Source organism: Toxorhynchites rutilus, chromosome 1, assembly GCF_029784135.1.
Source record: "Toxorhynchites rutilus septentrionalis strain SRP chromosome 1, ASM2978413v1, whole genome shotgun sequence".
NCBI lineage: Eukaryota > Metazoa > Arthropoda > Insecta > Diptera > Culicidae > Toxorhynchites > Toxorhynchites rutilus.
The window spans coordinates 15,288,370-15,315,875 of NC_073744.1; the positions used below are offsets into that span (position 1 = coordinate 15,288,370).

Here is a 27,506-nt window from a genome sequence, read left to right on the forward strand (position 1 = left end):
GAATCCTATAAATATATTAGATTCCGACAGCTCCGACATCAAGACGGAGGAGAAGAATGCAGCTTGGAAGCAGAAGGCAGTGCATGGTGCCCACCCCCATCAACTGGACGTCGACAAGGCCGCATCTAATCTGTGGCTAACGCGTGGTGAACTCTCTTCAGTAGTCGAAGCCGACATGATAGCCATCCAGGACAGGATAACGCCGACGAGAAACTGCAGGCGGTACGTCTTGCATCAAGACGTTGATGACATTTGCCGGATGTGTCATCAACCAGGTGAAAACATAGAGCACATTATGGGAAGCTGTCCCGATTTGGCCAACGCAGCCTACACCGAGCGTCATAACAATGTGGCCCGTATTGTTATCGACAACTAGCGCTCCAATGTGCTCTACTGGAAGACAACGTACCAAACTACCGGTACCTGCCTGCACCTGTCCTGGAAAATGACCGTTTCAAGCTGTACTGGGATCGCACTGTTCTCACCGACATATCGATCCACCACAACCACCCTGATATTATGATGTATGACAAGAGCGACCGCAAAGTCAGCAACATCGATGTCGCTATTCCAACGAACCAGAATCTGGAGGAGACCCACGGTTACGAAATTTGAAAGTACCGAAATTCGCCCAAAGAATTGTGGGGGCTAAGGGAGGTCTATTCCGTTCGAGTTGTTTTTGCATTTTGTTCAATCTGTTTCTCTTCAAACATTAAATGGGTAAAACGTTCGAAATAGGGAATGTGAAATTATAACTCGAACGAAATAATGGTTTCGAACGAAATGGAAATCGGTCGGAATACAGAATAGGGTTGTTTATATTTATTATGGCGGGTTTACATTAGGGAGATCTATAGCTATAGATGGATTTATTCACGTGAAAATAGGTGTAAACGGGTGAGAATAAATGTGATACACTTATTCGAGGTATATATAACTTGAATAAATTCAGCATATGTAAACGCTTATGAATTTCTCACTGGTGAGAAATCACTAAAGTTGGATGCAGTTCTACTTCCGGTGAATAAATTCATCGAAAATATGAATATATTCATTATAAAAGTTCACGCTAGTGTAAACGGTTGATGCGATTTCTATAAATCTCATCATATTTATTCACATGAATATATCACTAGTCTAAACCCACCCTTAGACTAATTCGTTCGCCTTTCTTCATCCTGCCAGTTCGTGTCCTCACAGATCGAACGACTTCTACCCTTCCGTACCCGCGTTTGTGCCTCCGAACAACGAAGCAAACAGCTCATTCTTCGCTTCTTCCGTCCACTCGTGCTTGTCATCCGGAGCAGTGAAATTAACCAGCTTCTTGTGAACCACATATCTAAAAAAAAATATGATTAGTTAGCATTCATTCTTTTTTCGTGAAGTAATAACAATCGTACCTTATTTTTCTACCCTTGGACGCCCTCGTATCGACCTGTTTCTTCATCTTGCTTCGCAATTTCTGCAGTTCGGCCAGCTTGGCATTGATTTCCTGCGGATTCTCCGTCACGTTGGATTTATACTCAATCAGTTCTCTCAGCAGTGCGTGATAGAAATCTGAATCATCGTAAATTTCCTCATCGTATACCGGTTCCGGTTCTTCGCCGCAATCGGTTGCCTCTTTTGTGTGATCTACCTTTTCCGGCGCAGGTTTTGCGAACAGTTCATAACCGCCTCGGTATAGTTGAGTTTTCCGGATCAATTCGTCTTTCGCCAGCATACCGTTTTCTATCTTCTTGATCACACTGAGTGACTGGTGTACATTTTTGACATTGCTGGACGCTTTAGCTCGATCGTCCCACCTTTGGAGGACATCATTCCGATAAGGTTTGAAGTTGGCAAAATTTTCTCCTATCCTCAGCTCAAAATCATTCAAACGGACATTTTTACTGCTCTTGCCATTCGAGACAGCGCCTTTGCCTTTCCTTTTGGATCCGACTTTCAACAAATCTTTCGTTTCCGGAAAGCTGCCCGCCAATGTTTCTTGCAGCTGAAGTAGGCTTTGGAGAGTGGATTCAACGGTGTCAACCGTCCGTTGAGTGGCTTCTCTGAATGTTTCCTCGTTGGAGAAACTGTGGAATTTGTCTTCGCGAGGAAGAGCGTTGGCCGTTACCAGGCATGGTTGCATCTTAATGCGCATCTCTAGAAGACGTTCCCATATTTTTAGCTGATTTTGAACACAAATTCCTTTCTGAACTGATTCCTGTTGATTTTCGTCCTGTAAAAATTTCTGAGAGTCGCTTGAACTTTTTCCCAACAAATCTCCCAGAGAAATATCATTAACGTCATCCTCATCCTGCTCATCATTCTCTTCATCTTCGTCGTCATCGCTCTCCTCCGCGTCGTCGTCATATGTTTCAGAATCAGTACCTTCATCGAACTCGCGATCGTCCGCTTCCGCTTCCTCAGAATTATGATACTGCTTCAACTTCACAAAAGCACCCGGCTGATAACCGTCGTCCTCAGAACTTTCTTCAGCTTCCGAACTAGCATCATCCGAACCTTTCTCGTCCTCTTCGCTCTCAAAAACCTCCCTGCGGGAGGAAATCTGTCCCTGATACTTCCTATCGACCGCATCCAAGTATTCAATATTTCTTTTCCGAATTTCACTCAAACCGCTGCCGGCAGCTCGTTCCAACTCGGCATCATTTTCCTCAAACTCGCTAAATTTCGGCCGGGTTTCCTCGTCGCCCGAATCGTCAGCAACGTCCCTGGAAGGTTTTGGTTGGAACTGGGCGTGAATTTTATCCGACAACGTTTCAGGGGCACTCCTCCTTTTTATGTTAAACTTTTTCGTTTTCATTTCCGAGCGTTTTGGTGCGATTCTTCTACCTACAACATGCTTGCAACAAACGCATCGAGCTAAACGTGGTGTTGTTGATATGTGCACATGTTTGTTTTGGATTGTGGTTGACAGATGGATTGTAGTTGACAAACTACACACTTGTTATAGATGACTCAGAATTTAGGTGAAACGAAATAATCGGGACGTGCAATATGTGGGCAGGCAAAGTGTGATTCACATACATCGTTACGTGAGCGTGAAGGAACGCATCCGCATACATCATTAACGTTAACGTCGACGTCGGCAGGATTTGTGGGAGAGAATAGTTTACTTAACACGTTGAGTGCCACGGTTTTTAAGCGACTCTATGGAATTTTTTAACCGTATTAGGACCATCGCTTCTTATCTTAGTGGAAGTTATCTTTATTCGAAAAGGAAATGCTTATAAGCTTACATTAGTTACTTTTATTATCATATGTCATACTGTCAATCACCGGTGACTGACGCAGCCTAAACTGCGGTGTCAGCAAATGGTGACTAACGTGACAGTCAACGTGTTAACCGTTTGAGGCCGCGGGAGCGCGATTCACGACATAGAAGGTACTTCGTTTGCGTTTTGTTTATATTTGCTTCATATAAACTGGCTGTCAAACTCACTCAGCTTCGATGTTCCGAATAGCACTACTCTTGTTATATGTCAAAAGTGCGCGAGACGGCTCTTCTTGTTTTATGTTAACACAGGCTGACCCGGCGAACTTCTTCCCGCCCACAGTTTCCCCCATTTTCATTTTCAAATTATTTTTTAACGTAATTATAACGTATTATCTATATCCGTGGTATACAATTTCATTTTTGGCACATAAACCTGATGCAGATTAAGACGCATCAAACCTGATAATGACTGTTCAAATCCGTTGTTCCGATCTCAAGTTAATCGTGACGAACGGACACCAACTCATTTTTTTTATTTATATAGATTATCAACTGAAACTGAATGAAACGCATACAAATTGCTTCCAATTCATTTCATTTTCACCGTTTTCACAGTGACGTTCGTGATCAGGCCCGTCATCTTTTAACGCAGGACTTCGTCTTTGAGAACATATTGGGGGTTGAAATTGAATATATCTAGATTCTATTGCTCATCCATTTTCGGTGGATTTGAGAGATTTTTGAAAATCACTTGACACAAAAAAACACTTTTCTCAAAATACACCTGTGAGAAATCAATGTTGATTTTGTTTATTTGGGGATTGGCACTTATTTCATGTTTTCCATATACGCTGCATATTCGCATTGCATGGGAAAGTATCCAATCATTGCCCACATTGCAAAAATCGATCCACCGATCTTGCAACAATAAATCAACCGTGAACCGGTAAAATTATATGTTGGGCTGAGAATTTTTGCTCCTGCTCCTACGTTGTTCATTGATTAGCTTCTTATTCATATTTATTTATAGTGTTGTTCTAATGTAGACCTGCCTGCTCTACAACGTGGCACTGGAAGGTGTTATGTGGAGAGCGGGCACGATTTTCAACAAGTCTAGTCAGTTTATCTGCTTCGCCGACGACGTGGACATAATCGGAAGGGCACATGAGACGGTAGCCGACTTGTATACCCGACTGAAATACGAAGCCAGGCTGATTGAGCTTGGGATCAATGCGTCTAAGGGTGGGTTTAGACTAGGGATATATCCATGTGAAGAAATATGATGAGATTTATAGAAATCGCATCAATCGTTTACACTAACGTGAACTTCTATAATGAATATATTCATATTTGCGGTGAATTTATTCACCTGAAGTAGAACTGCATCCAACTTTAGTGATTTCTCACCAGTGAGAAATTCACAAGCGTTTACATATGCTGAATTTATTCAAGTTATATATATACCTCGAATAAGTGTATCATATTCATTCTCACCCGTTTACACCTATTTTCAGGTGAATAAATCCATCTATAGCTATAGATCTCCCTAGTGTAAACCCGCCATAAGACTAAATACATGCTAGCAGAAGGGACTGATCGCAACAGAGTAATTCTCGGTAGTAGCGACGGCGACGAGCTCTAGATGATAAAGGAATTTGTCTACCTAGGCTCATAGTCATAGTCAATATATAGTCAATGGAATTCATGCCAACTACGAGCTCCGCAAATCTTTGAGGTCCAACAAACTCCGACCCCGTACGAAGTGTACCATCCCTAATTCGACCGGTTGTTCTCTATGGGCACGAAGCATGGACGATGCTTGAAGAGGACTCACAAGCGCTTGGTGTTTCCGAACGCCGACTGCTCAGAACAATATACGGTGGTGTACAGGAAGACGGAGTGTGGAGAAGAAGAATGAACCACGAACTGGCGCAACTCTATGGCGAACTCAGCATCCAGAAAGTCGCCAAGGCTGGACGAGTGCGATGGGCAGGGCATGTTGCAAGATTGCCGTGCAGCAGCACTGCAAAGATGGTGTTCGCATCGAACCCGGTAGGAACAAGAAGGAGAGGAGCCCAGCGAGCGATGTGGTTGGACCAGGTGGAGCAGGACTTGACGAGAATCGGTGCAGCCGGAAGTAGGAGAACTGCAGCCATGGATCGGGTTTATTGGAGAAGAGTAGTGAATCAGATCTAATCTCAATGGGATGTAGAGTCATAGTAAACAAATAAATAAAATCCAATGTAGAAAAATTAAATGTGCAACCCATTATCGAAACAGCGGAGCAATAAAACTTCCAAATTAACTCACATCCTCAACATTAGCATGTTGATAGTTTGGTGTCTAGAGCGACCCTGAAACAATGAACTTACTAAATATCAGTATGATTTCAGCAAAACTACAAATAAAATGCTCTCAAAAACATAACCATACTTTAAATATAAACCACTAATATGTCTATGCATCTCCTTTCGTTGAACGGAAACTGAACCGAACCAGTTTCCGGGACCGGGATTCCGTCAGGCTTTCTGTTGATCTTGAATATGAATTACATCGTTAAACTTTTTGATAATGATTTGGTGTCCTCCTAAACAGGGCCGTTTTGTTTGGTGGTTGGGTATTGTTTGTTCACTCCATCAGTGTTTACCGAGTGATGATGACTGACGGATGGCAAACAGTCGTTGGATGGTGTGTATCAGATAAACGATACCGAAGTGGAACTAGATATGATGAAAACCACCCTCTGCGATCCTAGATGAGATGCATCCCGTGTTATGTATGGGCGAAATAAAAAAAAAACTCACCAATGTATATCTTAATATCTTATATAATTACCAATACCGAACACAATTATCATTTTTTCGTATCAGTAAAAACATGTTACTTTAATATAGAGAAAACATATTTGAAATGGAAAAGATAATTTTCTTTTATAATTTTTACTTTCCCAATGCGGATTTTAATTGGACTAACAACACCTAATACTATATGTAAAGCAATACCTTTTTCTAATATTTCTTCACTTTTACAATTTTTCTCGCCGTATAAACTTTCCTTGGGTAAAAATGAACTCAACAAAACAGACAGCTAAAACCAAACGATCCATTCTCGAACAGGAACACATCTTAGTTTTTATTTATGAAAATTGAAATAAATCGTTTCCTATATCAAGTCATTTTTAACACAACTGCTCCCATATACAATTTCACACTTACAATTGTGCTAAATTTTTCACAATACACGATCGGTCATTGAAATGAAATTTCACGAAGCAACTAACATTAAAGTTCCAAATTTAGATTTTATTTGCTAGAATTAATCGTATCACTCACCTTACTGGCAATATAAAAATGCCCCCGACTTTCATACATTTGCAATGTCGATTTCCTCCAGGCAGCTTGGTTTTCATGTCTCTGTTAGGGAACACATTTCGGTAGGAACAAACGTTCCCTCTACTTTCCTGTATTCGCAGTGTCGATTTCCCTCAGGCTGCTTGGTTTTGATGTCTCAGTTAGGGACCCGCAGCATATGTCGACAATTTCGACCAATTAGAAATGGGTATTGCCGTTAGGATAGGGGTAGATATTTTTCAATTGTTCGATAGTTAGTTTCATGACATATATTATTTTCATCAATATAAATAATTGTTATGGAGTGCCAAAATCGATTGACGCAAAAATTTCATCAATCCATCAAGAAATGACTGTGCAATAAGCTTTTGTAATCCGACAATTTTCACGATGTGCTCGATTTTCGATTTTCAATTTGTACCCCAATGTTCCCGAAAGACGTAATCCTACGTTAAAAGCGAAAATAGAATAGGAAGAAAACAAGCTATCTGTCATTCAGCTGACTCCTCTAGCCCAAGGTGCTTATATCAATGTAGAACAGGTGAAGTAACATCTTCACTTCAATAAGAAGGGGATTACGGTTTGTGGAGCGGGGGTTGTTTGTTTTGTTATTGCTAGGATACGCCATTTTGCATTTTCACATGCGAGAGTAATGGATGAATTGGATGAGAATGAAATTCTACAAAATCATCTCTTCTTTTTCACATAAATTCTCGAAAGTCGAACATAGTAGGCATCGTTCGAATAAGCATCGTAGCAGTTTGTAGAGAGCCGCCGGCAGCGTTCGGATGCTGTTTGTAAACAATACCAACAGCAATTCCAATATGGCTGAAAGTGCATTTCATATGATTGTTTCACCTGGTATATACAAAGGCGCCTTGCTCTAGCCAAACTGACTCTGTAATAAAAAAACGTTTTCAGTTTCACGAATGCGGTGGTTTGTTGGTGTGCGTTATATAGTTTGATTCGTTTCTATTTACTACGACAAATGTACAGTGTCGACGTTCTCTATCAGATCAGAAGGGCCAAGTGCAGTGTAAAAATATAAAAGTTTGAATGAAAATTTATACTTCATATTGTTTGATTACCTAACACATGTAATTCTGACACTCATTTAACCATTTGTCGATGCATTTCCTGTTTGTTCCACAAATAATTACTATTATAATATAAAATCATCATTAGACACAGTGTTCGTTCAATATGTTTCTGCGATCTCAAAAAAACCCTTTTATTCATCACAAAAATAAATATTCGATACGATAAAATTTTCATTCATAATTTAGATTTTGAAAGCAGGTTTATTCCACCAGAATATCCATCATTATTTTTGCCTCCCAATGAAAGCACACGTAGCTTAATGCCGTCTACTCGAATATACTCTTCAAAATCAGAATCCGAATTGGATTACGATTCCAATAATACAAAAGCAAAAGCTGCAGGTTTTCCATTTTCATAGTCTTTATTTTTAGATTTTCCAAAACAATACTAGGAACTTGACAGTTCAGTATAGTTGTATTGGTGAACCCGAGTGCCAAACCGTGAAACATCTCAGTGCGAAACTAACAGCTTTCGGGGCGAACTAGTGCGACACTGAGTGCGAAACTGAGTGAATAAAAAAACGTTTTGACAACAGTTGGGCCGTCTACACATTAGGCAACAGCAACCCGATCTATGTTGGCGATGTCAATCGCATCGCCAACTCAGCTCTGCACATTGAGACAACTCGAACGCGATGAATTCGTTAAGTTTTTATCCGTCATAATCGCTAACAGAGATGCCATTTCTTTAATTAAATAAGAAGAGCGAATAATGATTTTTCTCTTGACATTTTTCCTGATATGAGCGAAAAGAAAAAATACAATTACTTGATTTTGAAAACGGCATCAAAATTAAAATTTGTGAGAGTTTTTAAAATCTAAAATGAAGTCAAAGTGGGCTGCTTTAAAATACAATTTGCACTATAACAGAAAAATCTGTTTATCTGGCATTCCTGAATGACATTCTATTGAAAGTGCTACAGCTCATATAACAAAACAAAAATTCAAATTTGATTTTTGATTTGAAAAGCATACCGTCGTGTCAATATTTAACAAAATTTAACGTAAGTGAATTTCAGAATCGTATTTTTGCGAAATTCTGTATTATTTTTATAGTTTTGAATTCTTTCTCGTAGTTACGATACCACAAATTTAACTATACGTTTGTGCAATCTATCTGTTAACTATAAATGATTATCCAATAGAATTTATACTTATTATTTTAAGTATTTTGTGCTAGAATCATGAATATTGTAGATTTTCGAATCAGAAAACTTTTGGTCGATTATTTCTCGAAAACTATAACATATAAATGTTGAACTTGAAAAGGAAAAAGAACATGCGATAGAATATAGAACTAATGGAGTTAATGAACCATATGGACTTTACATTTTTGATACTTTGAGAAAACGATTATCTTTTTGTTTTATTCTATTGTATAAAATTTCAGCGACCGTTTTACTGTCTTTGTACTGCGAGAAACATGGCGTATAATCAAATCCAGGATGTACATGTTGTGGATAATGATTTTGATCCATCATTAACGTCAGATTTATGGTCTGACGGAAACGATTCCAGCGATGATTCCAGTGATGAATTACTATTTAGATACTACGTCAGACGAAGGAATGCCATTCGAAGAAAATTGTGGGTCCATCCCTATCTGGAAAAAAACTTCACCAGAAGATTATTTGTAGCTGCAAATTCCGGATAATAAATTTTTGTGCTTCTACCGGATGGCGAAGAGCAGGTATTCCAACTTGGTCCAACTAATTTCTCCTGCAATTCAAAAAAAGAATACGCAGTTGAGAGAATGTGTGGATGGAGAGGGAAGGTTGCTTATAACTCTGAGGTAAAACCACCAACCTATGAATACATTTTATTATCCATTATCGCTGTTATATACTCCGCATTTTGGGATAGATTTAAACTTCTATAGACTTCCAATTGTTTTGTATAGTACTAGCCAACAAAAAACAAGTACCTCGTCGTGCAGCGTGCAAGAAGGAGCACTACATTATAAAATGTAGTGCATTTGAAAAAATGCCGCATAAGGAAAAGATGAATATAATTCAAATGAGGAGATTATGCAGTAATTGTTTACTGTGGAACTTGCGGAAAATGCCACCATACGTGGTTACATCCGGGCCACGAGAGCCCAAGAAACAACACACAACACAACGTAGAACCACCGTGGTGACGATCAGCTCCACCTGCAACAGTTACAAACGAAACGAAAAATTCTTCATTAAACCAAAAACAAGATGGAGAGTCAGTAGCTTTTCTATTTGTATAAACTAAAGTTTAAATATATTAATCACATACCTGACATCTGTACTTTTTTTTCCAATTTCTATCCATGCCATTTCAGTTTCATCTTTTTTTGCATAGCCAGGAAGTGTGAAGTTGTACAGTATTGGATGTTTCTCCACTTTCTGCACTAGCATGATGTTGATCTGCTGCTCGTTCATGTTCCTGAAAATTCTTCAATTTTAGATCGCTTTATTAGAAAATAACATATATCATTTGTAAAGTTATATATTGAAGTAGCAAAATACTTACCTTTTGTTCGTGTTTCTATGAAGTGGGCCTCTTTTGACTGTTTAATGCTGCTGGCTATCACCACTGACAAATATTTACCTTAACGACGCATAAATTGAAATGTCAACAGAAATTGAACGAAAAGGTTGCCGACACAAATCGCGCGCGACTCGACATGCTGAGTTGAATCGAAAAAGTTGGTCCGACCAAAGTTGCCAGTTGCCTAGTGTGTATGCTCCCATTTGATTACACATGTTCTACTTTTTTGACAGATTCGTTAAGTTGCTTTCCAACTTAGGTTGCCTAGTGTGTAGATGGCCTTAGTGCGGCACTGGGGTTGAACCTGAACGACCTGAACAAAAACGAATTCGCTATCAGATGCAAAAACGGCTTTCTGACCAAAATATCGTGAAAACGGTTATTTTACAATCCGAGTGTAAACAGCTGTCAGACGGAAGAATTTGTAAATAATAACACTTGGAGGATTCACGTATAAGTGCCCACATAAAATGATAAAAAATCGACTATTCCTTTTGCTCATTTCGAGCATACTGATCGTCGAAACGGCACAAATCACCAAAGACAAGGACAGCCCATCCATCAACCAATCGAACGAATTCAATCCCCTGGGACCGCTGGTGAAGTGCTCGTTCCTTCCGCTCGAGTTTCTGGATTGTGACGAACCACTGGATCACAAGGGCAACCGGACGGCCAAAGAGGAGCAGGGACACGGTTGTGTGAAATTCGGTGGCGTCTACTACGACGATGTGGAGACGACCAAGATCAAGTGTGTGGTTTTCGATGCGATCGAATGTTTCGGACCGCGGGAATTCATGCGAGATGGGTTTCCGTGCGTGAAATATACCGATCACTACTTCGTGACCACGCTGCTGTACAGCATCCTGCTGGGCTTTCTCGGGATGGATCGATTCTGTTTGGGGCAAACCGGAACGGCCGTTGGGAAGCTGCTCACGCTCGGGGGGATCGGCATCTGGTGGATTGTCGATATCGTGCTGCTGATAACGAACAATTTGCTGCCCGAGGACGGAAGCAACTGGAACACGAAAGTTTAGCGTGCGGCGTGAGGGAATACTTGCGCAGCATTGACATTTGTATATATATATATATATATATATATATATATATATATATATATATATATATATATATATATATATATATATATATATATATATATATATAACGTTGTAAATAAGACTGAAAGTTCGAGTTTGGGTTGTCTAGGGATTGTGATTTTATCACTCGATACGCCAGCGTGGAAGGCATCTTAATTCGATTTAATTCATTTAATTACAAAATATTAAGTATGTTACAATAAATTTTCCATCTGTTAGTCCAATTGTTTTACTCGACAATTTTTTCTCTACACTATATACAGTTACTTTAGAAAAGAAAAGTAAACAGTACATCTAAATTCTTCACTGGATGCAAGAATACGTAAACAATGCGTAGAAATTTTATCTTAATTCGCAAATAATTCAGCTATTACAAAGAATGTTGTCATTTCCATGGTCCAATTATACTTAAATTATTAACAATTGTTCTTGTTCGAAAAATAAAACTTGAAATGCAGGGCAAATGTGCACTATGTGTCAGTAAGGAATAATATGAGAAGCAGCAAAAAATCTGCCTAAATATAAATAAAGAAATTAAATTCGAGTCAAGAGTAGACTTTTTTTCAAAAGCAAAAACGTCATCTAAAACTAAATTCACTGGTCAGGGCGTTGTAACCCAAAAAATTAAGATGCATATATGTTGTTTGTACTGGGAGGAAAAAGTGGATAAAGTAACTAATAGTGAAAGTTTTGGCCTAATCCTAGGTTTGTGAACCTAAATTCTAAACGTTCGTGAAATTCGCTACCCTCACAACATAGCTAGGAGGAATTATATACAAAAAAAAAAGTGTCAACGCTATAAGATGCATTCGAATGCGTCTGAAAAAATGAAAACATTTTACTCTGAATACTGTCCAATGGGGTATTGGTACCTACCTTCCTAATACTAGCAATCAGTTACTCCAAGCATTGAATCATAACCGGATTCAGCTACGGAGTATACACTCTTGGAGCAGCAGGGATCCGGGTCCACATTGATTGGAACCAGCACAGCTTCGTTCGTCAGAAGATCCACTGAAAGTATTTCATCCATATCTTTTTCTGCGGGTTTTGGTGGCGGATGTGGGTCTGGTTCCGCCGGTGGCGGCTCTCCTACTGCAACTTGAACCTCAACACTTCGTACGTCCGGCAAAAATCCATACGCGTAACGGCGCATACCCCGACTGAAGGCTATCCGCTTTCTCACCGTTTCTTCGCTGTTGATATCGGGATATAATGTTCCAATTTTATCCAGGAAGTCATGATTCGGCTCATCGTCTTCTTGAAGTCGTTGAACGCCGTCCATCTCTTTTGGTGCTCCGCGTTCCATCCCAACATCGTCCTCTTCTAGTCTCTTTCTTTTCTTGGCACGTACCGATTTTGTTTTGCCTCCATCACCCGGAAGCGTATTATCGCACGGTATCTTCTCTCCCATACTCTCCATCTCCTGGTGGTGACGCTTTCTGCTCAACAACCGCAACTCGATATCGTTTGTCTCGCTAAGTTGATTTGAATCCTGGTTCCTTGCCAATATCTGAACATTGTTCGTGTTGGCCAACATTAGCATCGATAGGAAATACCGAGCCGTATAATCCTGCTGTTTATTGCCCATAATCTGTGCGAAGCTAATCACTGGCGCCGACAGCAGAGACCCCTCCGTCGTCGTCGTCATCCCAAACGAATCGATAATTTCCGTCCCGTATGCGTGAATATCGAAATGATTCCGCTTCTCCGATTGAATCAGTATCGGTTTTAGTTTGCGATGCCAGTTGTTCACCTTTTCAATGAGTTCTTTCGCTTCCGTTACGCTTTGGATGTACTTTGCGCTGCCAGGAGATACGGTTTTGTTATTGCTACCCATTATTTGTTTATCATTCAGTGCAGTGGCGGTAGCCTCCGGAGCTGCACTGAATGGTTCCGGTGTATTTTCCTTCGAGCGACTCTCGCGCCGTTCGGTTTGATCGTCAGAGATCCCAGAATCTCGGGACAATGTACGCGTCGGAGTCGATTGCTGTGAGGTTGGTTCGCATTGCAGGGGAGGAGGTACCGGTTCCAAACCTTGCTCAGGGGACTTCGCATTGTCGGACCCGCTGCAATCTTCCGTCGTTCCGGTATCCTCGTTGGCGATTTTATTCTGATTTGTTCCGCAGGAGGGAATTGCCTGACACAGAGTATCGCTATCGAAGCCAAAAAAGTCACTTTCCGGCGAAGAAGCCCGAGAGAAACTAGAACAGCGACCTTCGCTAATCGGTGCCAAGCTATACAAGCACTTTCCGTAGGGTCCGTTTAAAATTTCCGCGTATTCGTCGAAACCGTAAAAATCTGAAACGGGAAAGCAGTCGATTTCGGTATTACTATCAAGAAAAAATATAGATTATTAGCTGACCCGGCAAACTTCGTCCCGTCCAAAATGGATTTTTTTGTTATCAATACCTTCAAACATTCCCGTTTACATAATAAACGAACGTTCATTTGTCCTATCGCAGAACGGTTCATTGATTGATCTCGTAATCTACCCTTTAACATTATTTTTTACTATAAAATTTTAGTACTTCTACCAAAACTCGACATTATAATATCAGATTATTTTCAGACTCAATTCTCGTGCAAGATTTTTCAATCACTTGCAAATAACATGTTTCTCCGTTTCTCCGCATCTGGAAATTTTAGCGCGTTTGCTAGCATCCGCTGTCACCAACAAATGAAAAAAAGAGCAAAATGTGCTAGTTTTCCCCATCCTGTGGAAGAATAAAGGCATTCTAGTTCGATCACCGCACAACGAAGGTTCAGTTTTATTTTACTCCCGCTTTTTCCCGAACAGTGCAAGCACGTTTGTACTTGTTCAAATTTGGTTTGGTTTGGTTCAAAATTGTCCCGCTTGTTATCCCCTCCCAGTCACAACAGTCATGTTTGGTTGACATATGTGCATTATTTTTATGGGACCCCTTCTCCTTTCCAGATGAGGAAGGGGTGTCATACCATCATAGAAACATTTCTCGTACCCAAAAACCTCCATATACCTAATTTGGTTTCATTTGCTTGATTATTTCTCGAGTAATGCAAATTTGTGTTTCATTTGTATGGCAGCCCCTACATACCAATTTTCATGTCGATCGGTTCAGTAGTTTTCGAGCCCATAAGAATCAGACAGACAGAAATCCATTTTTATATCAATAGATAGAAGATAGATTCCATGCCAAACCGATATAGTGGTTCTCAGATTTTCATGAAAATTGGTAGTTTTGTTCTTTATCACAAAACATTAGACCCGTATTTTTTTATTTTTTCATTAGGGCAACCATTTCCATTTTAGGATTGTCCAAAAAATCAACTTTTTCCTCTTTTTTTTTTCTTTTTCCAAAAATGACTTTTTTCAAAAATTCATAACTTTTGAACTACTAAACCGATTCAGACGATCGACATATCAAATTGAAGGCAATGAATTAGTGACGATGGAATACCATCAATTATTCTGAAGAGGTGTAGTATGGCTATTTCTAGCCATACTTACTCCCCTTGCTACTATTTTCAATCGTTCTCTCAAATCTGAATCATCCCATATATACTGAAAGAAATCGTTCGTCTTTCCCGTGTTCAAAAAAGGCGATCATTATGCGCCTCTTCTAAATTTTTCGAGCTGATTGTTCTCGACTTTCTCAAGCACAATTGCCTCAACTACGTTTGCACTACCCAACACAGATTCATGCCGAAGAGATTAACTAGCATCAATCTTACCAGCTATACATCTTCCGTCATCAGAGCTATAGAAGTTCATAAGCAGACAGACGCAATCTACACGGATTTTTCAGCACCATTCGACAAAATTAACTATGAAATACTAATAGCAAAACTCGAACGTCTCGATTTCTCTGGTACGCTACTAAGTTGGCTAAATTCTTATCTTGTTGGTCGTTCAATAGCAGTTAAAGTGGGTGATATTATATCTGAACCATTGGTTATTTATTTCCGGTGTTCCACAGGGTAGTCACATTGGACCATTCTTATTTCTGGTGTATTTTAATGACATCAAGTTTACTCTGAAATGTTTCAAAATCTTATTCCCAAATGTAAGTAAGTGTGGGTGTCGGAAAAAAACTTTCTCTTGTATCCAATCATCATTCTAAACCAGTGATTTTCAACCGATGGGGAATCTCCCCCTAGTGGGGAATTTGGTAATTGAAAGGGGGGATTTGTGCAAGGGAGTATTGCACATTTACTTCGCGTTGTAGATGGCAATGATTAGCAAGAATATCCACAAAAACTTTATTGGATACGCTAAAATTTGCGATCCTCGGCAAACATTTCGAAATCTGAAATGTAATGTTCAATTGAAAAACTTCTCAATGTTTGAAGGACTTTCGTCTGTGAATGATGATGATACAGACAACGAAACAGTACAGAAGACCATAAAAAGGAAGGACTGGACTGGACTGGATATCGAAGATGACATGAGGTGTGCTTTTCTACAACGTTCTCAAGAACTACGTTTTTGACGGAAAACGTTCAGGCACAGGTGACATACTTACTTGACAGACTTTATATACCTTTTTTGTAATCAGGTACAAATATGTAATCAAATTTGTTGCGAATATAACTTGGAAACCGTTTGTATTCTTTCCTTATTTTACTGATATGCTACAGACTTTCTTCCGAAATACTGATAGGTGGGAAGCACTGCAATTAATTTTAGTAAAGGGGAGAATGGAGCAATAAATGTTGAAAATCACTGTTCTAAACAGACATGTTTTAGTCAATTGTTCCATTATATTCACTTACCCTCAGGTTCAGGCGTCGTTGGCCTCTTCTGCCACTCCGAACTCTTCCACGTCCGTGGATGTAAGCTGAACAGAGTCAAGGAAAGCATATCCTTGTTTCTATCGCTAGTCCTCCTCACCAGCTGAAAGCAAATAATCATTTTCATCTCACGAAAATTAACTGAAACCGTGACTCACATCCATCTTCCTTCTTTTGTACTCCACTGGCAGTGTGAAAAGCAGATGCTTCCGCAAGTGACATTCGGGAATTTTTAAGACGTTCAAATTCAACAACGCCGGCTTCAACGAAATCGTCCTCAGTGATCCTCCCACAACAGTTGCGCCTATCACTGTACCACCCCCGAAGAACTGCCCACCCGGTTCGGGTGTTTTTGGCAGCGATTCGATACAATCGCTCAGCTTGTCCATCGAAGGCGTTCGCGCGAAGCTCAACGGTGATGTGGCATCCGCCGTAGAATCCCGATCCGCTCCGATTCCTTCGTCTTCCATGCTGAGTCGGGATTGACACAGCGATTGCGAGGGTTCCGAACCGCAACCGGAAGAAGCACCTTCGGGTTGATTCTCGAGCGCCATCAGCTCCGGTTCGGGGGATTGCTCTTTTGACGCACAACGGGTGGTGTCTTCGGAGGGAACATTCTCCGAATCAAGTTCAGTTGGATGCGTCCTCTGGCTAGAATCGAGAGTGGAAGTTTCCTGACTTGAATTCATCACTTCCTGGCTAGAATCCAGCAATGCTGACATATTCATGGAATCATCAATGCTACGCTCGATGACAGATGAAGATGATACATTTTCAAATGAAGCCTCTTCGGTACAGGCGCTGGTTTCCAACGCGTCCACATCTTTTTCAGCTTCAATTGGCCTTTGATGATCTTTGTCTCGGCTCGAATGTTTGCTCCCCATCAGCTTCAGCATGGGGTCCTCCTGATAATTGCTGCTTCTGGCTTGATACAGTTCGTTATCAAAATCGGAAGTGTCATTCATTTGAATGCGATATTTATTTTTGAGATAATCCGGTGGCAAATACATCTTGAACTCGCGTGGCTTGAGCGGTAAAATCGGACACGTATCTCTCTCACTGACCAGCCGGTCACACTGTTGTTGTTCAAAGAGATAATCAATCACGTCACAACGCTGGAAAAACCTCTTCAGATCATGCTCCGGGACCAGCGTTCCGGTCCTAACATCGATGAAGTTCACATGGATCTGATAGTCGTACCGAGTGCCAATGGTTTCGCCCGATTCCAAATCCAAAATCTGATTCTTCCTGGCCGCCGTATGGCTCGACATAATTGGAGGAATGTTTGCTTCGTCCCTTAGGCGGTTCAGAATTTCTTGGCGCCGCTGCTTTGTGGGCATCATTCTCAGCTCATTGCACAACTCTTGCATCTGCTGAAATTTGTTCCTTCGATCGACATCCACCCCTTCCACCCTGCTGACAAGGTTGTCGACGGGAACCGTCTTCTCATCGATGACTGTAAACTCCAAATCGCTGAAACAATCCGACAGCGACTGCGGTTGGAACCGAGTGGCACGCTTCCTACCCGTTGTTACGTTCGGTTTGTCTCCCTTTTCATTGCTTTCGTCACGTCCCTTCTGATCCTGTTCCATGTGTAAAACAATATCCTCCAAATAGTCCACCTTTCGTCCGTAAATCTGCGCTGCACTCATAATTATCATCGCCACCTCGGGAAAGTTCACATCCTTCCCCCGAAGAGCCTCGTACCGACTCAACCACTTTTGCAGATCAAAATCGAAACAGCGATTGATGTTTTCCGACACCTAAAAAACATTCATTCAAACGATCTCTTTCTCAATCAAATAACAGCTTTTCATCCCACCTCCATGAACATTAACGCGATTTCCTCCGCGCTAAGATTCTGGTTCTCCCTGGGATCCTCCGGTCGCGCATAGCCACCCAAATTTTTGCACACCGATTTCGGGCGCTTTGAACTCGCCCCAAATGCACGCTTCTTGGTGGGCGACTCATCGGGCTTGATTTGATGCTGCTGGCCACTACTTTCCTTCAGCCGCCTCAGTTCCAAAACGTTCAATTTTCTATGAAGATAAATTGTTATTCGCCATTCCAATTGGACACTTCAGTTTTCTAATCGTTAACCACCCTCCACCCTCCCCCCCCAAGAGTGGCAATCGAAGCTCCAATTTGTTCGCACCAACAGTGTTGGAACAACCAATCTTACCTCTTCATATTTCTCGTACATTCGTGGTGCCATTTACGGTGTGGACGTTTTATGTAAATTCATCTCAAATGTTTTAAATAGTGCCCAGTGTTTACCAATAATTGGGCGCACAGCACTCATCCAATAACAAACAACTTGGGGGCCATTTTTGTTCTCACGAATCGCGAGCGAGCGCATGTGGATTGCATTCGTGTCAAAATGGCTTCCCCAAATGTGGATTTCTCGCAGACAACCCTGCAGACCCGTGTACATGAAAATGGTTTGCTAATAGGGTTCAACACGAATGGAGAAAGTTAACAATCTGATCTTCGTGTTTGTGTTTTTTCTTATTCAAAATTAAATCTTATAGGATCCGTTTAATTTGTGCAAGTACTAATTATATATACACTGAACGTTGAATTGATGTCGTCGTCAATGCAGCTAAATCCCGCAGCTTTTATATTACTTCCGGCGTGCCGCAAGGAAGCGTTCTGGGTCCGCTGCTGTTCAACATATTCATGAACGATTTGTATTCACTGTTTTCATCGCTCTTCGGCAGCTCTCTTTTGCCGATGATCTTAAAATATACCGAGTGATTTTATCAAAAAGACATTAATTCAATGCTAGAGTGGTGCTGTGATAATGGGATGCGAGTCAATGAAGGGAAATGTAAGACTATATCATTCGGTCGCTCTAATAGCCCCATAGTCTTCCAATATAAAATGGAATTGTCGATATTGGATCGCACAACGGCCATCTGCGATCTTGGAGTCACGATAGACTCAAAACTGAGATTCAAAGCTTTCCCAGTGCTGGGTTTCATACGCCGCCACGTCCGTAGCATTTTTGAGTACGCTCCTCCTGTCTGGTCCCCCTTCTACGTAGTTCACAACCTGAGGATTGAACGAGTGCAGAAAAAGTTTATCCGTAGTAGGACTGGATACACTATCTGCCAGGCGTACAACAATGCAAAGATTGCTTATTGTTGATGTACTGCAAGAAAATATCGACTGCCCTGAGTTTCTAGCTCAGGTTTCTCTAAATATTCCTAATCGACGCTTGAGGAATTCATCTCTACTATCGGTTCCATTCCATAAGACAAACTACGGCTACAACAACCCGCTAGATTAATGTATTCGTTTGTTCAATGTTGTATGTGATGTTTTCGACTTCAACTTGACGAAAAATGCCTTTAAAAATAGAATTAACAATTACATTTAGTCTATAAGTAAATAATTCCGTCTGTACTAATAGAAGACGGTGTTGAAACATATAAAAAAATAAAATAAATAAAAGTAATGCTAATCTGTACACAAAGTCAAAATCGTTTGAATTTTTATGAAATAAAGTTAACGTTATTAACTATTTTTGCTGCGAATGGATTTTAACGATTTGCATACCAATCGAATCGGAAATATTCTAAGATTTGTTTGATATGCTATACATTACAATCCCATATTCTGGCATTGCAAGCCATTAAATCTTTTCTGTGTCTCCGGAACTTTTTGCTAAAGAGTTATTTATGAAATTTCGACGTATTCGCAAATAATATCCGAAATGATAAACCAACAAATTAAAAAAAAAAGATGCAAGTAGTGACTTTGGAAGAACTTTCGACAAGTTCATTGAATCTCGAACAAACAGAGACGGAAAATTAATGCTCACATCCAGAATGAAACTGATTATCAGAAAGAAATCAGGATGACTCATATTGTGTTGTCCGGAAAAATCGTGCCGATTTTTAGGAAAACAAAATCACCATTCTCACAGGCGGACTTATATTTTTTTAAATTTCAATCTACTTTCTTCTTGTTTCGTTCTACAATCTTACACCTTCTCTCACACAACGTAGAAATCTATCCTCGTACTTTTATGCTGACCATAGAGTTGCAATTCTTTCCATTGAGAAAATTTTGCAGAGGTCCTTTGATCGTTTATATATTTTTTTCCCAAACCTACAGCATCACTACAGTGATTTACTGAGAAATCAATATTCAGAGTTTCTTTGAATTCATCGTCCATACTTTAGAATGAATCTTCACTCATTAAACAGGGAAAGCAGCTCGACAGTGGATGAATTGTAGATTTATTTTTTTTTTCAATTTATTATAGATAACATTACTACCCAGCAAACATTAAATCGTATAATTTTGCACGTGCCAAGTCTTACAAGAAATCCGAATAAATCATAATCGCATATAATATCAATAAAAGTATGTATCGTGTATATTTGAAATCGCATAAAATGTAAAAACTCGATTTTATATACCATTGATAATTAAGTCGCAATTCGGTATAATAAACATCATTTTTATGATGTACATTGTCGTAAAATATAGTTAATCCGCATCATATGCGTATATTACGCTGATGCAGTTTGTGTGTCGTATAAGCGTATAATTTAAATCGATTCAGTACTGTAGTAAATCGTGTTGCATGCTGAAGTAAATCATGAAACAGTAAATCATATTAGATCCTGATAATGAACATATTACATCATATTGAAATGTCAATGAAATGCTGATGCACTCGAAAGTTTTAACCACTGTTGGATTAAATTTCAGATAGCCGCGCGAGATAGCTGGTGGATGATAATCCAGACGACCGGAGTTCGAACCCACATCGGAGCAGTTTTCACCAAACATCAATCTGTGCCATTTTAAACATTCATATTCCACTCCCAACACAAGTCAATCAAACAATTATTATTTCTACAAACATAAATACTCATATATAAAAATGGCGATTCATGAGGCTATAATAAACATTTCACGAAAATATTTTGCGCCATTTGTTTTTTTTTCTATGTCTGTAATAAATCGTATATGAGTATGGCGAAAGTCGTATTTGGTGCTTTGATAATTCATGAATCGCAGATCGCAATTCAATTCAACATACTCGCTATTATAGCCGGTCAAAGTTGCATATTCATCCAAACCAATTAATAAGCATTTGCCATGTATGTATATGGCCTCCAATTTTGCATGCATATGCCAGTTAGGCGCATTATATGCCAACCAAATTTTAGGGCATATGATGTTATATATACGCTTGTTACGCGATTTAATGTTTGCTGGGTAATGTTGTTCCTCGGACATAATCTCATTAGTATTTCTTAGATTTGTCAAATATGCTGGTTACATGAAATTATATAGCATTGTTTTGAAAGGCCTTGAAATATTTGTGCGTTATGCTTATGCTTCTGGAAAAGAACCGAAAGGTTCGCTCCAGACCTATCACACAGACTAGCCCACAGATGAATAGTATCTGCGATGAAGTTGTTCTATTAAATCGTATGACATTTTTTAGAAAAAAAATTATAGGAGGTTGTGTTCAAGACACGACCGCATTGTTGACGTAGAACTACGCTGTAGTTTAATTCAATTCGCTTGTTTATAACTGCGTATATTGTTTTATAATGCTACAAAAATTTTGAAATAACCATTCTACCAATTTGGTCGCCCTGAAATGTTTTTCTTTATTGTAGAATCATTTGACGATAATTGTTTGATGATTCATTCTTGTGCTCGCAGAACAATACATGCTCGAGATAAGCACAGCTGTCATCCATAGTGGAGAAAGTTTTGCTACCGACAAGCGAAACCAAATCACATACAAAATTTCAGAACGACATTTACTTTCTTGGTGACTAAATAAAAGAAATAAACTCTATCTGTCTCAACAACCTCGAAAAAAGTAGCACTGCTTCATAATGCACACGGGAGCAGAATCAAATGGGGTTTCTGCGTAGTGAAGATGCATTATTTTACGTACGGATTATGAAACACGCACGTACGCGTATAAATATCCATATATCGATAGCTTGAAGCAACTAACTATTGCCAGTTTAGATTAGCTTGGCTGTCTTCCTTTGTGGAGAGAGTTTTCCTACCGTCATGCGAAATAAAATCACTGACAAAATTCCAGAACATTTATTTTCTTGGTGAACTGACGATAGTCTAGCTTGATGATTCCCCACACAATTGTGTAGCTCAGAACCTTAATGCAATGGCATCAGTTTGATGCAATGATTGCAATGCCAGAGACATCAGCGAGTGAGTAATTTGGTCGCGTCCACAGCTCAATCCGAAACGAAGAAATGTGATGACGCAAAACAAGGAAGAACAAGCGATATTCATTGCTTTGAATACAGAACGATACTGAAAATTTGCCTTCCTTCCTTGCTTGAGACTTTAAACTTCTTCAGTTCATTCGTCTCTAACCTTCAAAAAGGCCGTTGGAAAATTTTACTTCATCCATAATATTACTCCTCCACCCCCATCGCCTGTAGAAAGGCATTCGATCCCTCGCCGTCCAGCTCGCCCAGCAACGATGTTGTTCAGTCGATTTCCTCACGAAGAATGAAAGTTTGCCTCAGCAAAATCCACTGTTTATACTCTAGGAAAATATTCCCTTTCGTTCTTCTTCTTTTCCTTTGTTCACGGAGACTTTACATCTTACGATTTCCCCTTCGTTGCTCGTCGATAGGTTGCTCGTTATTGACAGCTCTGTTCGGGAAAGCACACAAATGGACAGAACGAATGTATGAGGAAATGGGAATGCTTCCAATTTTCATCAATTAAAACCATATACAGACTATGGGATTGTAATGTGTAGCATTTCAAACAAATCTTAGGGAAATTTCGATTCGAATTCTTTAAAATGAACATAATACTTACTTTGTGTGTCACTAATCTCGAACATTTTAAATATAATACAGTAGACTAATATAGAAAAATTATTACATTAACTGTCGCTTCGGAAATGTTTTAATTGCAGCTCATCCACGTCATTCGCGCCCGCTGGTCATCGAATAAGCGCTCTTTCACTCTGAATGATCTGAAAAGTAATCGACTGAATAGATTTGCAACGATCATACATATTAATAAATAAGTTTGGTAGAGCTTCGTATAAGGAGAATTCAATTTAATGTAAGCAATATACATGTGCAGACCGAAGATCCATTATGGCAGTTCTCACTTCGAACCAGAAAAACTTTGACAGGGATCCCAGTAATTTTTTTACGAATAATTTTTATTCTGTTAAAGTGTAGAGTACAAAAATCAGGTTTCCTGATATCGTGACAAACAGCAAGTTTTGCATGATTTTTAAGAAATGATCCTGCATTTCTTAAAAATCATGCAAAATTTGCTGTTTGTCACGATATCAGGGAACGTGCCAAAAAGTTTGGGAAATCATCAAAAATCAGGAAGGTAGGCATATATGCTCACATCTGTTGGAAACATCTAGTGTTTAGCTGAAGGAAACATGAGCTGGCATAAGTTGATGTTGATTTACACATGAGTAAATAATCCTTCAGTTTCTATCGTTACATTTCACTACTTGCAAAAGGCCTTGGGATGCCCTTGCGTGACGAGCAAATCACTCGGCTTAGTATCGGGTCGATATGTTCTGCTGTGACGGGCTATCCGTCGATTGCTAGGTTATTCCACTAATCATTCCCCTGCATACTCAAAATGTATTGTTTTCAGTTCCGGGTTCCTTGTTCTGAGTTTTTCATCCAAGTGAGATCACTCATGATCATGATAATATATTGAACTTGCTTTAATAACTCGATCAAGAACGATTTTTGCAACATTGATATCCGTTCAAATCTGTCAAATATTTCCATTGGAAATACAAAAATCTTGAAACTACACACATCACGAGAGTAACGGTGATTGTGCTGATATTGCATAAAAGTGTAAACTGTAGAAGAAATCTCGCGTAACTTTTGAAAAGGTCCAATGTAACATTTTCGTCAACTCGAGAAAAACGAAGTTGAACACCCGAACATTAATATGCGAATTGTATTGAAAGGTATCGATCCCTATCGCTACTTTCACCAGTAGCAGTCAAGAATAACTCTGAAAAACCAATCGTAACTGTTGTTCAGTGATTTGAGCTCAAATTTGAAGCCTAGGAACGAAAAATGTTACATTGGACGTTTTGACTGCCGCGTTTGCACATTGGACATATTACGTTGCACGATGCGAATCTGAAACTAACTACTAAACAGCAATTCAAATATCAGCATTTCGTTCTAAAGACATATTATTGTTGTTATCACTCGTTGAATTGCACTGAAATCGCTAACAACGCCTGTAAGAAACAAAAACCCAAAACGACCGAAGTACGACTTTGTGTTGTTTTGACTGCTTTGTTACTTCGGACGTTCCGAGCGTCGGAGGAAAGTGGCGTCCGAAGTAACAGCCGAGTGCTTAAAATACGAATCTGCACATTGGATGTTTTTTGTATCGGCGATAAAAAGATGAAGAAGATAAATATATGAACGATTGTTTTTGTAATGCATTCAATGATTGAAAACTAAGAGCGTGCATCCATTAACTCGATTTGTTTACTTTTGTTACATAGGACCTTTTCAAAAGTTAAGCGAGAAATTTAGTTTAAACCAAAAGCTATTTTATTCCATTTTGTTTTGAATCCCTCAAAGATTTAAAGTATGAAAAAATGTGTCATGTTCGTAAAATCCATTGCTCACTGTCGTTTGACAACGCAACATCCCGTTGTGTTGTGTTGTTTTTTGTACCATCATCTGTCAAGGCGTCAGTGCGAGCAGGATTCGCAAGTGCCACTATTATCGAAACCAAAATAATACTAAATTTGTGAATAATTGTAGTTTCGTGGGCAGCTGCTGATTATGGAAACAATTCAGAAGTTAGCCAATAACCTGATCATCGATAGCAATTGAAACACGACGTTTGCGGGCAGACACTTAAGTAGGGGCGCTTATTCGATGACCAGCGGGCGCGAATGACGTGGATGAGCTGCAATTAAAACATTTCCGACGCGACAGTTAATGTAATAATTTTTCTATATTAGTCTACTGTATTATATTTAAAATGTTCGAGATTAGTGACACACAAAGTAAGTATTATGTTCATTTTAAAGAATTACATTAGAGGCGAATGAACTGCAAAGTTTAAAGCCTCTTAAATACAAAGAAAGAAGAAGAATTACAAGAATCCGATGCATTCTCATCTACTCTCGCAGAAATTGGCGTTGGCCTTGCTGGATTCGGAGTGGCATTTCTCTTCCTAGGCGTTTTGCTGTTGTTCGACAAAGGGCTGCTAGCAGTTGGGAACGTAAGTTTCATATTTTTTCTAAAAAATGTCATACGATTTAATAGAACAAATTCATCGCAGATACTATTCATCTGTGGGCTAGCCTGTGTGATAGGTCTGGAGCGAACCTTTCGGTTCTTTTTCCAGAAGCATAAGGTTAAGGCTTCGATTGCATTTTTCGGTGGAATCGTGATCGTCCTGTTCGGCTATCCGCTAATTGGGATGCTGATAGAAACGTACGGGTTCGTTCTGCTGTTTAGTGGGTTCTTCCCGGTGGCCATCAACTTTCTGCGGAGGGTACCGATCCTGGGATCGTTCCTCAACATGCCGGGCGTGAGCAAGGTTTGTGATAAAGCTTAATAGATATTGTTTCTTTTCTACGATTCCCGTATGCTACCATTTTTCAGATTGTTGATCGCCTGGCAGGAGACTCGAACCGAACTACGGTATGATAGCTATAAGATTGTAAAAAAATCTAGCACTGTAAGAGAAGGTTGGTACGAAATAAAGCCGGAAAGTAGAGAAACTTGAGGGCGAAGTTCAAATCTATCAAATCGATCGGTTATTGCCGTATTTTTTTTCACCGCAAGAGGTTTCCTTTCCAAAGAAGGAATGTTAACAAAAAAATAAAAAGACATGCTGATCATATGTTACCTTTCAGTTCAATGGCAGTATAATCAACCACCGAACAGTATGAAGATATCTTTATTTTGTAAAACTTGAACTGTTCTGATTGATTTAAACCAAAAACTACCACTAGCAGAGATGAATGCAAAATGTAATGGTGTAAGAGTGTAATTTTGAATCTATTGTTTTTATGTTTTGCGGTATGCCGTATGCCGTATGCGGTGTGCCGTTCGTAAAATAAAAAATTACAAAAAAAAGCGTATTAATTAGTCAAAAAGAATCGCCTACATCAAATATAATTCTTTCTCCGTTAACGAGTAGCCTTATCGCCAATAGAACACATCTATAATTCTAGTTATAAGCATTTTTAATTTATAATTTTCGTTAGAAACGAATGAACTATCAGAGTTTAAAGTCTCTTTAATTCAATACCTGCCTGCCGTAATTTTTGATAAAATCTAATTCGAGACGATATTGACAACAAAATAACCCATAACCCGTTTTCATTTAATATCATAAAGTAATTAGTTAAAGATGATTATCTTAGAAATGTAAAAGCACTAAACTGCATACACAATCTCTCTTCCAGAAATCCGGATATTAACGAGTCAATGGCATTGTCTAGAAAAGCTCATCGGACATCCCCAATTGTTCCGGGTCGCATATTTAAGAAATGTCATCATTCCGGATTCATAAAGAATCATATAAGATTAAATATCAAAATCAGCTATTTTACTATTTTTGTTACTGCAAATTCTAATAAAGAAAAATAATCCAAAAATTTCCAATTTGTCTATGTAGTTTGATGCGAAAAATTACAGTAAACTCATCGATGATGATTTAAATTAGGGATTCTCAAACTACAAGAGACCCCTTGAAATGATACCTCAGACCCCTATAGACCCACTATTTTGCACGAACTTGCTTACGCTTTTTCAATTGCCAAAGTTTCAAGTAAGGACTTGTGTTAATTATTAGGAATCGATTTTTATGCCTCGTCGACCCCTCAAAATCAGTTTGGCGTTCATGCCGTCCCCTGGGAAATCGATATGGACCCCAAGGGGGCGATATCGACCACTTCGAGAATCCCTGCTTTGAATTATCGGTTCAGTGCATTGCTTATTAAGGGGGGACCCCTGCTGGAAGGTCGGAAAATAATGAATTTTCGTTATTTTTTTCGAATGTTAGGAATAAAGTGAAGTGTTCGGGTATTTTGGTTATTGTTTAAAGCATATTTGAAGATGTATTTTCCATTTTTTGAGTGCACGAATAATGATTATTACTCTGTTGACAGCTGGACCCATAGATGCTGTCTGAAAATCGGTACCTTGCTGGCAGGGTTGCCACATTTAAATCTGTAAAATTTTGTGAATAAATCTGTACATCTGTATTTTTAGCCAAAAAATCTGTATCGGGAAGTTAGAGGAAAAAAAGTTTATTTTCACTTTGAACTTATTTTTCTTATTTATGGATTGTTAAAGTCGTGTCAATACAACAAAATAAATCATAGGAAAGTTTTCGCCTCTAAATTGTACGATGTTTTTACATGGTTTTGTAGTACTTTGCCTTCAAATTT

General features: G+C 39.3%; 4 protein-coding genes across 4 annotated transcripts; 2 read left to right on the top strand and 2 right to left on the bottom strand.

Annotated features, from left to right (window-relative positions):
• Positions 1-800: 800 nt before the first annotated feature.
• On the bottom strand, positions 801-2,909 carry LOC129774301 (protein Aatf). Its single transcript, XM_055778020.1, has 2 exons — positions 1,401-2,909; positions 801-1,339 (listed from the first exon to the last, which is right to left on the bottom strand). The coding sequence occupies exons 1-2, from the start codon at positions 2,801-2,803 to the stop codon at positions 1,213-1,215; spliced, it is 1,530 nt and encodes a 509-aa protein (XP_055633995.1). The 5' UTR covers positions 2,804-2,909; the 3' UTR covers positions 801-1,212.
• Positions 2,910-10,518: 7,609 nt separating this feature from the next.
• On the top strand, positions 10,519-11,818 carry LOC129762125 (TM2 domain-containing protein CG11103). The gene has a single exon (XM_055760114.1). It carries the CDS (start codon positions 10,658-10,660, stop codon positions 11,219-11,221), a length of 564 nt encoding a protein of 187 aa, XP_055616089.1. The 5' UTR covers positions 10,519-10,657; the 3' UTR covers positions 11,222-11,818.
• LOC129762124 (uncharacterized) lies at positions 11,471-18,399 on the bottom strand. Its single transcript, XM_055760113.1, has 6 exons — positions 18,240-18,399; positions 17,880-18,096; positions 16,216-17,820; positions 16,040-16,160; positions 12,161-13,585; positions 11,471-12,103 (listed from the first exon to the last, which is right to left on the bottom strand). Exons 1-5 carry the CDS (start codon positions 18,245-18,247, stop codon positions 12,171-12,173), a joined length of 3,366 nt encoding a protein of 1,121 aa, XP_055616088.1. The 5' UTR covers positions 18,248-18,399; the 3' UTR covers positions 11,471-12,103; positions 12,161-12,170.
• Positions 18,400-24,714: 6,315 nt separating this feature from the next.
• On the top strand, positions 24,715-25,861 carry LOC129761725 (vesicle transport protein GOT1B). The gene is made up of 4 exons (XM_055759462.1): positions 24,715-25,106; positions 25,233-25,324; positions 25,385-25,645; positions 25,711-25,861. The coding sequence occupies exons 1-4, from the start codon at positions 25,082-25,084 to the stop codon at positions 25,753-25,755; spliced, it is 423 nt and encodes a 140-aa protein (XP_055615437.1). The 5' UTR covers positions 24,715-25,081; the 3' UTR covers positions 25,756-25,861.
• Positions 25,862-27,506: the final 1,645 nt, after the last annotated feature.

Excerpts from the sequence above, each read along its gene's own strand:
- LOC129774301 (XM_055778020.1), bottom strand. The coding sequence starts at position 2,803 with ATGAAAACGAAAAAGTTTAACATAAAAAGGAGGAGTGCCCCTGAAACG. Across the intron at positions 1,340-1,400 it reads TCCAAGGGTAGAAAAATAAG|ATATGTGGTTCACAAGAAGC; the intron begins GTACGATTGTTA and ends ATTTTTTTTTAG.
- LOC129762125 (XM_055760114.1), top strand. The coding sequence starts at position 10,658 with ATGATAAAAAATCGACTATTCCTTTTGCTCATTTCGAGCATACTGATC.
- LOC129762124 (XM_055760113.1), bottom strand. Across the intron at positions 17,821-17,879 it reads TCGCGTTAATGTTCATGGAG|GTGTCGGAAAACATCAATCG; the intron begins GTGGGATGAAAA and ends AATGTTTTTTAG. Across the intron at positions 16,161-16,215 it reads ACAAAAGAAGGAAGATGGAT|CTGGTGAGGAGGACTAGCGA; the intron begins GTGAGTCACGGT and ends ATTTGCTTTCAG.
- LOC129761725 (XM_055759462.1), top strand. The coding sequence starts at position 25,082 with ATGTTCGAGATTAGTGACACACAAA. Across the intron at positions 25,325-25,384 it reads GGCTGCTAGCAGTTGGGAAC|ATACTATTCATCTGTGGGCT; the intron begins GTAAGTTTCATA and ends AATTCATCGCAG. Across the intron at positions 25,646-25,710 it reads ACATGCCGGGCGTGAGCAAG|ATTGTTGATCGCCTGGCAGG; the intron begins GTTTGTGATAAA and ends ACCATTTTTCAG.